The following is a 12592-nucleotide window of genomic DNA, read 5'->3' on the forward strand; positions in this document are numbered from 1 at the left end:
GAGAGAGAGAGAGAAAGAGAGAGAAGTCAGAGAAAGATTTGTTTACCCCGTGGACCTATCCTTGGTCTTGCTTAACGCCCGATGCAACCACTCGTGCTTCCACCACCGAGCCTCACTACCGCCCAGTTTGGACAGCCCCGGTTCAACTCGGGCCCAGACGGGTTTCCGTTGAATCGACCTTGGTCAACCAATGCTCGAGGGTGTAGCCCACGGGCTCCTCTCTCTCTTCAATCTATGTCTGGCTCGCCTGGCGAAGAGCCCACGGTGACATCCGAAGAATCTCGGCCTCGATACCAACAGACTTCCCTGTCAACAGTGACGTCCTCCGAGGAAACCTTTCTTGCTACCAGTTCTGGCTCATCCCAGATACCTCCAGCGAGTCATGATCCTCCCTCAGCGCCGATCCGCTCACGATATGGAGATCCTTCGCCGGTCTTTGCTGGCTCCCCACGACTTCCATCAGGGACACTGGCCCCTCCATATCAGTTATCCGGCTTAGAACAGTCTCTCCCCGGGTCATCAAGTCGATCCCTAGCCCCAAAGTCCACTCGAAGGACAAAGGCTCATGTAGCATCAGCATGTGTGAACTGTAAAAAGAAACATCTGGGATGTGACCCAGCACGTCCATGTCGAAGATGTGTTCTTGCGGGCAAGGCTGTGAGTTTGGCTATATTTGATCTTTTTTTTTATATATGTATATCTCAGTCGAGTGATTTTGCAGTACGGAGCTGACTATACACACCCAAGTCGTCCTGCGTGGATGTAACTCACAAGAAACGAGGACGACCACCATTGAAATCAGAAGATTCATCCATTCGACCATATACAACACATGCAGACCACCCAGCAGTACCAGCCGAGTCTCAATCATCAATGGCGGCACATAGAGCCACCTTGCACCGGCCAACTTCATCCCGCGAACTTCGACCGATGACCGATCTCCACGCCATGACCTCACCCAGCGCCACAGCCGGATCGAGAGCTCCACGCAGTCAGCAACAACGCTGGTCAGCTTCAGTTTTCCCATTGACTCGACCCATAGAGCCGATATCGACACTTCCTAATTCGGGAGTCCGGCGACCGTTCTCTTCATCAGGCGCACCGTCAGATCCATCATTGGGTCATCCACCAGCACCATTTATCCCCATGGCCAGCGGATTCAACCCGGTGATTCAAACGGGAACTATGGCTGCCGGGTTTGACAGACGATTTCCAACCTATGGAGGTCCCGCGTTACCTCCACCAACATCACCTCCGCAACACCACCACCACTCGGGAGTTCCTTTCGTTCCTTATTCCGAGTCTCCCAGTCAAGGCTCCCTTCACCAGGTGATACCGGATCCCAGAATACCACCAGTACCTCGTGAACAATACCTAGAGTCCCCCGTCCGCTTGCCTCCAATCCACCACGCTACCGCCAGCGCTGGCCCACCACCCCCCGGACCACCCCCAGGTGTGCCTCACCATGCTCACAGACTCAGTGATCCCTACCCCGGAATTTGGACTGCTGGAAGAGAAGAGGCCCGAAGAGATTCTCGGGCCCCAATTTCGTCCCAGAGACCCATAGGCTCTATGTTCGCTCACTCACCACATCATCAACGCTCTTCCTCGTCCACAACGGGGCCCCGGGACCCTATCCCCCGACACCTTGGTCCAATTGATCTCTCAAGTCCTGTCCAGCTAGGCCATTCTCCACCCCTTGGAATTCACCCCGCCCCATCTACGACCAAATCTGATCCTGAGCCTGAACCACGGCCAGTGAAACGCCGCAAAATGGCCTTGGATGACATGGTCAATGGCTAATCGCCTTTATCTGCAGTCATTCTAGAACATCAGAATACCTGTCATCCACCCCCCCCCCCCCCCCTTTTTTTAATTTCCTTTGTTTGCATGAATTTTCTTCCCCTTCCAGAATTAGTATTGATGCCAATCTCAGCTGCCCCGGAGGCGTCTTGTATTCTATAATTCCCAATACCTTGTAGCAGGGCCTACAAGGGGTGACCGATATACCCTTTCCAGCGTGGCGCATCTTCTTCTTCATTTTGATTTCTTTTGGCTCGACTTTGTGCAAGAAGCAGGAACTATTTGCATGGAACTATTTATCTCCTTGTGTCGACATTGGCCCGCTTGCAATCTATCTTTCTCGGCTTCGATATATGAAATTCGGATGTGACTGCCGGTTTTCAATGCGATTGAATAGCAAGCCATTCCCCTTGCATGTCTACCAATCAGAGTCATTCCATTCTGCGCGTGTTACCAGTCTTGATGCACTTGGAATGATTTGAATCGCGGGCGTCTTTGTTGAATGATTTCGAGATGTGTATTGGTTTCCTTCACCCTCCCTTTTTTCCATTCTCGCGAGTACCCCCTACAGTTATGTGATTCTGACGACATGGTATGGCGTTTCGTGGAGTGGCATGGGGGCTTTTTCCCGATTTTCCCGATTTTCCCGATTTTCCCATTTTCCCATTCTTTTTCTTGGTTCATCTTTCTCATGTCCCCTTCTCCCCAATTTCTTTTGTTTGCAATTTCTAGATTTGACCATGTATGCTTCCAATGGAGGAGAGGGAACATATTGTACATCAATGTGCATTGGAGCAAGACCTTCAGACCTTCAAGTTCCGGAATTCGATGTCAGTGAGATGGCATGTTACTTTAAGCTTAAATCCCAATCTTATATCTCGACATGTGAAATCTAATTTGTCCCTGAGACTTTCCATCTAACTTGCTACCTAATTAGACATTGAAGTGCACGAGGACGAAAGGTTACCGGTGTGTCGTCGTTCAAATGTTCCCAGATACTTGGAATCTTCAAAGTTTCAAATGGCCAAAGACCCAAATTCCAATCCAAACCCCGGCATTTGCAATGAAAATACAATCAGAGCAGCCGAATCTGGTCTGTGTGCTAATTCAAGGCATGCGCTTTGTGAAATCTTTGTTCAAATGTTCAAATGTTTCTAGTCTCTATGTTGGAGTGCGGGAAATGGGACATCTGGAAATCGTATCTTTGTTTCATGGAATAATGCGGACAGTCCAGTCCTTTGTCTTTAGGATCCCCCTCCCCCGCTCCTCAGTGCTAGAAATAGATACCGGATATACCTTTGAATTATTCATGCTTGGCTGCTTCGTTAATTTTTTTCCCATGATGATCAGTAATGCTTCTAAAATCCTGGTAAAATATCAGGATAGAATAATAAAGTAGCCCATTCCCATTTACCTTTCCGACATCCGGATTAATCCAACCTCTGTTTATACTAGAAAGAAAAAAACATTTTCTCGTCTATCTCAAGATTTCTTTGACACTGTCATGAACTTTAGAAGTCAATATAGACTAGCAGGTTATGCAGTTTCAAATTGTGATCTCGCTTCCAAGCTTCTTTGAATGTCCTCCTGTCTCTCTATTTTTACACTATCCTTGAAGCTTTTGTAGTGTTCCAACGTTCCAACTTAGGTTCCAAGGTTCTTTGAACCTCTATTGTCATACTGGACAGCGTCCAGCTTGGAGCCCCATTGGAATTATTTCTTTCATCTGAGCGACCGAAGAGTGTGTTACAAATACAGACTGGATACAAAGAGCAATGCTTGACCTGAATTTTTCTTTGTCCAAGTGAACTCATGATCAGAATCATCGGGATTCAAGTGCGCGAAGCTAACTTTCTTTTGAAGGAGTCACAAAGAGGCCTGAGCTTGCCCACATGGGCTGCTTATAAGAACCTCTCCTTGTTTGATCTTGATAAGACAATCCATTCCATTTCAAGTTCCATTCCTCATCGGCTCATCTCAAGTCATCGAGTATATAGTGAGTAACAATCCAAGTTGTCATGTTCAGGTGGTCGTCTACACATTTGCTTGTTCAGGTCAAGAGGCTAATTCCAAAGTTGAATATCACAGGGAAAAAGAAACACAAACAAAAACTTGAATCTATCGAAATGACAGCAATTCCATCCAAGCTCAAGCGCAAGCACGCAGAGTCTGAGAGCAGAAAGAAATCTACCATCGACGACTTGCCAAACAAGCGCGTCAAAAGAGCTGTGGGGAAGACAATTTCTGGCCCTCAAGTTCCCAAACATGCCAAGAAGAAGAAGAAGTCTCAAAAGATTTCGTCTATGGGTCCACCTTCTTTACCGAAGACTAAGACAGTTCGTCCTCGAAAGTCGCGCCAAAAGGAAGACCCGATGAAAAGTACTTTGGTTTCATCTCCACTGCGTTCCCCGATTGTAGTTCGGCCATCCTCTTCTCAAATCCAAAAATCGCCTGGTTTTATCCTCACTCCGGTGATTTCTTCACAGTCGACGTTTTCGTCCCCTGTCAAATCACGGGATACCGCGCCTGGTCGATCTGCGGCTTCGGTTCCGGGCAAAACCTTTACCACTGCACTTCAGGAACCATCATGGCTTCCCCCAGCAACCAGACCCGAGGGCCCAACTAAATCTTCAAGTCAAGGTATCACCGCAGGGGCAACCGGGCGTTATCCGAGACGAGGTGAGGCTGCGGAATTCGCGCAGGTTCAAGACTATGAAGCTCCCCGGAAGGCTCCCCGGAAGGCTCCCCGGAAGGCGGCCCAGACCTCAGCTGGTCACATAGCAAGGGGAATGGTCAAAGCTAGGGTTGGTACTAATCCACCCAAAAATATAATGCAGTTCCATGCCACAAACAGTCTAGGTGAGCGGGCTGTTGCCTGGCCTGTCATCTCATTTGGTCCAGACGGGCCGATGCCTCGATGGCGGTTGTGGGAACATCAACCAGACCTGCCACTGGGAAGAGACCTTGCACTCGACTTGATCCGAACACATCCAGACAGAACGATCATTCGAGGACTTGATCACAACAGTCACCCCAGATCCAATGATTCCAGCATTGGTCTTGGCGCCCTTTACTGGGACTTTGAGGCAGGCCCGGAGAACACATGGACTGGCCTCACGAGAGAGCAGCTTTACGAGTTTGCATACAAGTGCCTCGAGGATGCCTTGAATGACTACATAAGCAGACACGAGTTCCGCCTTGCGATCAAAAGTGCAAACCTCAGCTCAATTGCTAATGTGGAAGACCCATTGCCGCCTATCCCCAAACCACCCGCAGTCACTCACTTTGGACCTGGAGCTGGCGTGACCTCGTGGCCGAAAATGCCTCCTCGCATGGAAGGTCGCCCCATTTACTACTTTGGTAATCGATTTTCGCGTCCTAGTATGGCTGTTAATATGGCCCAAAGTGCTGGCACACGGACAGACTTCTTGGTCTCCAGGATGCGTCATCACTTGAAGGGAACTTTGGGCCAAGCTGGCACAACGGATCCTTCACGGGATCCTAGAGATGAAAGCCCGCCACCTCCTGCGAATCCACCCAGCGCTTCGGCGAGGGATTTTCAAAAAAAGGCAGCCGGTCCGATAAGACTGAGAGGTGGGAACAAAGCTCTAGTTGGTGAGTTTCAAGGTTTCATTTGTTCATTTTTATATTCTTAATACTGTGTGTTTTCTTGTATTTCTTCCTCTGTGCCTTCAAATTGTCACCTTGCATGTTGTATTCCTAGCATGTCTATCAGGCGAACAAACTCCTGATGCCATCAAGTTGGAGACTAACATTTAATTGATGGCCTAGACAAGAAGAAGAAGAAGAAATCGACCCAAAAGAAGGGAAAGGTAGATAAAAATGGCAAAGTAAATCTTACTGGGCTTGTGACAGGAAATAGTTCATTCCCGACTAATCCTTCTCATCGGGACAGGATACTACTAAGCTCTCACGAGGGGGTGAGTAAAGCCTATCAGAACAAATGCAAAAAGATCTGTAAAGATTCTTTACAACGCCACATATATTTCCCGGAGCCTGAAACAGTTCGCAGAGTGCGGACGTGGGCTGGTTCTTGTATTCCAGCTCCTCAAGCGTCAGATCTTAAGTGGAACCTACCTCTGAATCATGCATTGGACAGGCCGTTCTCACCATTCAAACAGAGCTCAAGGTGGGTTCCAAGACTGGAGTGTTCAGTTGTGCCCACTAGTACTTTTTACTGACTGAATCCTTCAAGTTCTCGGTCGGCGAAGAAAGACAGAAGCCGAGACGGATATTTTTAAGTCGAATCCTGGAGATGAGTGGACTTTGGGGCGATTTTTGGAATGGATTTTGGTATTTGAGATTATGATGAATTGCACGCATATGGTTTTTTCTTTTTTTTTTTCAAATGTTTGAATTGATGTTTGCTAGTAATTTGTTATTAGAAATGAATTTGACAATTAGATTAGCCGCTGGTATCATGATGTAGGGGTTGCAATCAATTGCAAGATCACTTGTTGATGTCACTCAATTTGCCCAATTTCTTCCATCAATTGTTGTTTTCCAGAACTTATTGTTACCATTGATTCGCGAGATTTTGCAAGACCATCTTTCCCTGTGCCCTGAGAACCCGCCAGAACCCGCACAAGCTGCCAGCAGCCCATTATAAAAGTAAAATGAAAAAAAAGACATCCATCATGGCGGTGTAAGATGGTCCATGATTTCCGAATATCTGGTGTTGTCAATTATCGAAATCAAGAAATAATACCAGACCAGGGTGTACCAACATCATATATTTCCACGTATCTACTGAATACTCGGCAGTCACCAAAGCCCAATTGAAAGGCGCGACTGCTACTGGCTCATCTTCTGGGTCATGGTAGAGACTCATGTATGGGTGTGAAAGAGCGTCAGCGGCACAGATGCGATGGCTTGGGTCCCACACGAGCACTCTTTCCAGAAAATCGAGAGCTATGTTAAGTTAGCGCAAATCTACCAGTTAGTAAAGGATTTTACCTAGGTCTGGACCAGACACATACCTTCAAATGATGCACCCTTGAACTTGTTTCGAAATGGCTGTTTCTTTCGTTGGGGAAGAGCTGCAATGCGCTCCATCGTCTGCAAAATGATAGTGGGATGTAAGTTAGTGGGAAATCACCATGTCTGGTATGTACAGGGATTTGAGTATTCCCCTCCGAATGCATGGATTCAAGAACTTACCCCCTCGGCACAGATATTGGGAAGGATCTCCGGGGGTATTGAACCAAGTAGATCGGAGATAATTAAAAATTGATGCGCATGATCCTTGCCGGGGAAAAGAGGTTGGCCCTGGATCATTTCAGCTAGGATGCAGCCTGAACTCCACATGTCCACCTCAACTCCATAGTTTTGCCAAGTAAGCATGATTTCGGGGGCTCGGTAGTATCTTGTTGTCACGTAGCCGGTCATTGAGAGTTTGAGTGTTCGGGCAAGGCCAAAGTCACAGATCTTTAGATCACAATTCTCATCGATCAAGATATTGCTTGGCTTTAGATCCCGATGGACAACTCCAGCCGAGTGGATATATTTCAAGCCTCGCTGCCATGAATTAACAATCAAAGGTTCAATGGGAATATGCACATGTGATGTCTATTGAATGTTTAAACCGAATTAGCAGCACTCACCATAAGTTGATAAAAAAAGTATTGAATGTATTTATCTTCAAGCGGTCTGGACCGAATGACACGGGAAAGATCGGTGCTCAACAGGTCTGTCACCAGATATCTAAAATATTATAACCAGTCAGTAACTTGAGCCTGTTGGAGTGAATCTGTTGACCAACAGGTGATAGCCCTTACAAGTCATCTACGGGGGAGACAAATATGTCTTGCACGGAAATGACCTATTGTGTTCTCCAAGGTTAGTCAATCATGATCAAAGTTTTGAACATTTGAAAGGTGGGTCTCGACTTTACATTGCCATGTCGGAGATGTCGGAGTAATTTGACTTCTCGAAAACTTCGCTTCGCTGCTTCCAATGAATGAAAAGGTTCCGCAATCTTTTTGATAGCCACAGCTTGTGCGGTTAAATTATCGGTAGCAGAGCTGAAAGGAAATTCTAGTCAGTCCGATGCGCCCGCACGAGTAGTAACCATGTCTCCATAGGAGATCATTTCTTTTCGGCATACATACCACACTTGTCCATATGCTCCAGCTCCAACGAGTCGGAGTGATGAATATCTAAAAATGGGGGTAAGCATTTGAGTCGCGACCGTGTTTCCCCCTCTCTCTCATGGTACGAACCTGCTGGTGGTGTCGAAACTGCATCCTCCGATCTGATGATTAACAATATTCGCCATGTCTCTGTTTGAAGCAGGCGGAGAGAGAGAGAGAGAGAGAGAGATCTGGGGTATCTCTAATTCAAATCAAGACAAGAAGCCAAAATATCCGACTATCTTGGAAGAATCTTTCCCACAGAAGTGAGTCCAGCCGCAGTTAGTCTAAAGCTAGGAACCGTGGACTCTGCCCAAATCCGGTTTTTGAGCCAATCATACTTTGGATAATACCCCCCGTCACATGACTGTGGGTTTCGGTGTGAAGACATCAATTGATTGACATTGGAAAAAAGAATCTTATAGAATTCCACCACGTCTTTTTTTTGGGGGGGCACTGGAGATCTGGAAGCTTTAGATCTTTTATTTACTCCGTACTTACTACTTGGAGAATGATATGTACAGATTTGCCTAAGCCATAAACAGGTGCGGGTCTCATTACGTTGATTGGACGGGTAAATCAACCGTCCACTCAGTGAGATTCTTCAATTTGTTTAAAGGAACTTCAAAAATAAACCTCATATGTTGAAATGCTAATCGCTTGGAATGGAGTAATCAGTCTGGTAGTTTGGAAGAAGAAAATCCCCCATATTTCATCTACATATTCCGTGGTGTACCTAGAGTCCTAGACCCAAAGTCAGCACAGGACGCTATCGAAGGTTACGGTAAATTTCTCCGACGATCCAGCTCATTTTCTGACCGTACACACAACTTTGCGGGGTCCAAGTACTTGTAAGTTGTAAACCATATCGGAGGAATTATTTTGCTGAAATTGAAACTTGTGGAGAATCTAATGGAGAAACATCTGAGCATGAATTCAATCTCTTTAAACCAAAATCTATCGCGAGACTTCCACTACATCGAGTCGTTGATCGAAAACAACTAGAGCCCGTATCACGTGATACCGCCCGGGTCAGTGCAAACCACACAAACATCGTTCCATCTCAAATGTTCTGTTTCCCCCAAAGGCACGGATAGTGACATCAAGAGCTTCTTTCGCAACGGTCTTTTCTTTCATTGCTATTCAATTCGGCACTCACTTGTGTCTATGCACAATGATCCAAACTCAATTTTGAATTTAGTAATTCCACACCCCTCCACGGCTCGATTGGACCAGTGTTCACGGGCGTCGCGACACGCTGGATCAGACAGCTGTCGCAATCGATTTGCTACTGACGGCACGCGATCACCATGTTTACTTTCACTCCTCTACTGGGCGCACAATCATCATCCTCCAGAGCTTCACAGTCAATCTTGGAGCTTGATGGAGGAATCAAGATCCTAGTAGATGTGGGTTGGGATGATACCTTTGACACCCGCGATCTGGCGGAGCTCGAAAAGTTGGTCTTAAAAAGCATCTAGAATAATCTCTATTCTTGTTTTGCCTCCCCCTCCTCCTCATTTTCTAGGCTAACGTGGTTTTCATGAACAGGCATATTCCCACCCTTTCGCTCATTCTCTTGACCCATGCAACCCCAGCACACATCGGCGCATTTGTCCACTGCTGCCAAACATTCCCTCTTTTCACCAAAATCCCCATATATGCGACAAGTCCGGTTATTTCTCTCGGGCGTACTAGCCTACAGGATCTCTATGCATCTGCGCCGCTCGCTGCTACTTTCCTCCCCAATGCGTCCATCTCCGAACCTGGTGCACCCTCAACGGCGTCAGCGGGAACCATCGGGGAGGGCGAAGGAACCACCGAAGCTGCAGGCAGCACAGGACGAATCCTTCTCCAGCCGCCGACAGCGGAGGAGATTGCCCGATACTTTTCTCTCATCACACCCCTGAAATATTCACAGCCTCACCAACCTCTTCCTTCACCATTCTCACCGCCCCTGGATGGGCTCACGCTTACTGCTTATAATGCCGGACATACCGTTGGTGGAACAATATGGCACATCCAGCATGGCATGGAGTCTATCGTGTACGCGATGGATTGGAACCAAGCGCGCGAAGGTGTTGTGGCGGGTGCAGCGTGGTTCGGCGGCTCCGGAGCCAGTGGAACGGAGGTCATTGAGCAACTACGCAAGCCAACTGCCTTGGTTTGCAGTACCCAAGGCGGTGATAAGTTTGCTCTGTCTGGTGGCCGGAAGAAGAGAGATGATCTCCTTCTCGACATGATTCGAAGCAGCCTTGCAAAGGGTGGCACTGTCCTCATTCCGACAGACACTAGTGCTCGAGTGCTCGAACTTGCATATGCGCTAGAACATTCATGGCGTGATGCAGCATCGGGGGAGAAGGAAGATGTGCTGAAAGGTGCAGGTCTATATCTGGCTGGCCGGAAGGTCAACACCACGATGCGCTTAGCTCGGAGTATGATTGAGTGGATGGATGAAAGTATTGTTCGTGAGTTCGAAGCCGCCGAAGGTGCCGATGGAGGCACTGGCCAGCGAGCTGGTGGACAGAGCCAGGAGAAAAGCAGCAAAGGCGTTGGACCATTCAATTTCAAGCACCTGAAGACCATCGAGCGGAAGAAGAGTCTGGAGAAACTCCTGTCGGAAAAGGGACCCAAGGTCATCCTTGCTTCCGATACCTCATTGGCGTGGGGATTTTCAAAGGAATCCCTACGTCGAGTCGCCGAAGATCCCAACAATCTGCTGCTATTGACAGAGTCATACCGCAGATTGGCGTATGAAGAAACTCTGGGGTCACCATATACCATCTCCCTCGGGAGTATTATATGGCAGTGGTACGAGGAGCGCCGCGATGGTGTAGCCCTTGAAAAGACTTCGGATGGCGAGTTGCTCGAACAAGTTCATAGTGGTGGACGAGAGCTAGCTTGGACCGAGGTACAACGAGCACCTCTGGATGCCAGTGATCAATTGCTTTATCAGCAATACCTTGCCACTAAACGGCAGCTGCAGGATACAGCTCAAGTCCGAGGCGGCCAGGAGACTCTCGAGAATGCAGCAGATGCTTTAGACGATGGGTCTAGTTCCACCTCTTCAGAGGACTCAGATTCAGAGCAGCAAGGTCGTGTCCTTAACTTCTCTACCTCGCTCGCCCATTCGAACCGAAACAAACTGGCGGTCAGCGACGAAGATTTGGGTATCAACATTCTTCTACGACGCAAACACGTCTACGACTACGACGTACGCGGTAAAAAGGGACGGGAACGAATGTTCCCATACGTGGCGCCAAGGAAGAAGGGCGACGAGTATGGAGAGTTCATTCGTCCCGAGGAGTATCTACGTGCGGAGGAACGCGAGGAGATTGACATGCAGCAACGGCGATCGGACGCACAAACAAAACTTGGCCAAAAGCGGAAATGGGATGAGACCACTGGGACTGCGGGGCGAAAGCCATCCGGCGGCGCAGCAGGTCGTAAACGCCAGCTCTTGTCCAAGGACGGCCAAAGGGTGGACTCCGGTGCAGGCGATGATTTCAGTCTTGTATCTGATGGCGACGTTGGCGATGATGCGGGATCTTCTGACGAAGAAGAAGAAGAAGCGGATGCCCAACCATTTGAAGGCCCTTCCAAAGCTGTGTATAGCAAGGAAACCATCACAATCCACGCCAGGATCGCCTTTGTTGATTGTATGGGCTTGCACGATAAGCGAAGCTTGGAGATGCTGATTCCTCTTATCCAGCCACAGAAGCTGATTCTCGTGGGTGGAATCAAGGAGCAGACCGCAGCATTAGCGGCCGAATGCAAGAAACTTCTGGCGGCCAAGGCCGGAGTTGATGTCTCTGCGTCTGCAGCAGACGCAGCTGCTATCATCTTCACACCCAGTAATGGCGAAGTCATCGACGCAAGTGTGGATACGAATGCCTGGATGGTGAAGCTGAGCAACAACCTTGTTCGTCGCTTAAACTGGCAGCACGTCCGCAGCCTTGGTGTCGTTGCTTTGACTGCCCAACTGCGAGGACCTGAACTCTTCGCGGGAGAAGGTGATCTCGATGCGGAGGCGACTAGCAAGAAATTGAAGTTGATTGAAGATGGAACAACTGCTTCGGCCGTCGTTCCAACCACAGACATTGTCGCACGGATTGGTGACAAATCGGATACCTTCCCGCTTCTCGACACCCTACCTGCCAGCATAGCCGCAGGCACCAGATCTGTCGCTCGGCCGCTCCATGTTGGCGATTTGCGTCTCGCTGATCTTCGTAAACTCATGCAGGCCGCTGGCCACATCGCGGAGTTCCGGGGTGAGGGAACCCTTCTTATTGATAAATCTGTGGCGGTTCGCAAATCTGGAACTGGTAGAATTGAGATTGAGGCTTCTGCTCAGTTCGCTACCAACCAGACCACGATGGGTCGCGGTGCGGATAGTTTCCTTGCAGTCAAGAGGAAGATCTATGAAGGTTTAGCGGTTGTGGCAGGAAACTAGACGAATGATATGTATTTTTACTTTTTCCTTTTATGTATTACTGGGTCGGAGAAAGCCTTGATGAACATTGAAAATTTCCTTCCAAGTTGGGCAGTCATCTTTACTACATAGTACTCATCAATAGGTACTAGTAGTATTCGAACGCATGTTATGAAAATTTCTATCTACTTTAGGTGATACCACC

At 48.2% G+C, this 12592-nt stretch overlaps 4 protein-coding genes across 4 annotated transcripts; 3 read left to right on the forward strand and 1 right to left on the reverse strand.

The window, feature by feature from the left end:
- Nucleotides 1-81: 81 nt before the first annotated feature.
- On the forward strand, nucleotides 82-1803 carry sclB (uncharacterized protein; the record flags this gene model as incomplete). The annotated part of the gene is made up of 2 exons (XM_057168485.1): nucleotides 82-657; nucleotides 748-1803. 2 exons carry the CDS (start codon nucleotides 82-84, stop codon nucleotides 1801-1803), a joined length of 1632 nt encoding a protein of 543 aa, XP_057017191.1.
- Nucleotides 1804-3929: 2126 nt separating this feature from the next.
- Nucleotides 3930-5576, forward strand: N7466_009097 (uncharacterized protein; the record flags this gene model as incomplete). The annotated part of the gene is made up of 2 exons (XM_057168486.1): nucleotides 3930-5418; nucleotides 5566-5576. 2 exons carry the CDS (start codon nucleotides 3930-3932, stop codon nucleotides 5574-5576), a joined length of 1500 nt encoding a protein of 499 aa, XP_057017192.1.
- Nucleotides 5577-6505: 929 nt separating this feature from the next.
- On the reverse strand, nucleotides 6506-7212 carry N7466_009098 (CMGC/MAPK/P38 protein kinase; the record flags this gene model as incomplete). Its single annotated transcript, XM_057168487.1, has 3 exons — nucleotides 6506-6735; nucleotides 6804-6882; nucleotides 6985-7212. 3 exons carry the CDS (start codon nucleotides 7210-7212, stop codon nucleotides 6506-6508), a joined length of 537 nt encoding a protein of 178 aa, XP_057017193.1.
- Nucleotides 7213-9265: 2053 nt separating this feature from the next.
- Nucleotides 9266-12408, forward strand: N7466_009099 (cleavage polyadenylation factor subunit CFT2; the record flags this gene model as incomplete). Its single annotated transcript, XM_057168488.1, has 2 exons — nucleotides 9266-9414; nucleotides 9507-12408. 2 exons carry the CDS (start codon nucleotides 9266-9268, stop codon nucleotides 12406-12408), a joined length of 3051 nt encoding a protein of 1016 aa, XP_057017194.1.
- Nucleotides 12409-12592: the final 184 nt, after the last annotated feature.

Source organism: Penicillium verhagenii (assembly GCF_028828195.1).
Source record: "Penicillium verhagenii strain IBT 33310 chromosome Unknown utg000009l_segment0_segment0, whole genome shotgun sequence".
In the NCBI taxonomy this organism is placed as follows: domain Eukaryota; kingdom Fungi; phylum Ascomycota; class Eurotiomycetes; order Eurotiales; family Aspergillaceae; genus Penicillium; species Penicillium verhagenii.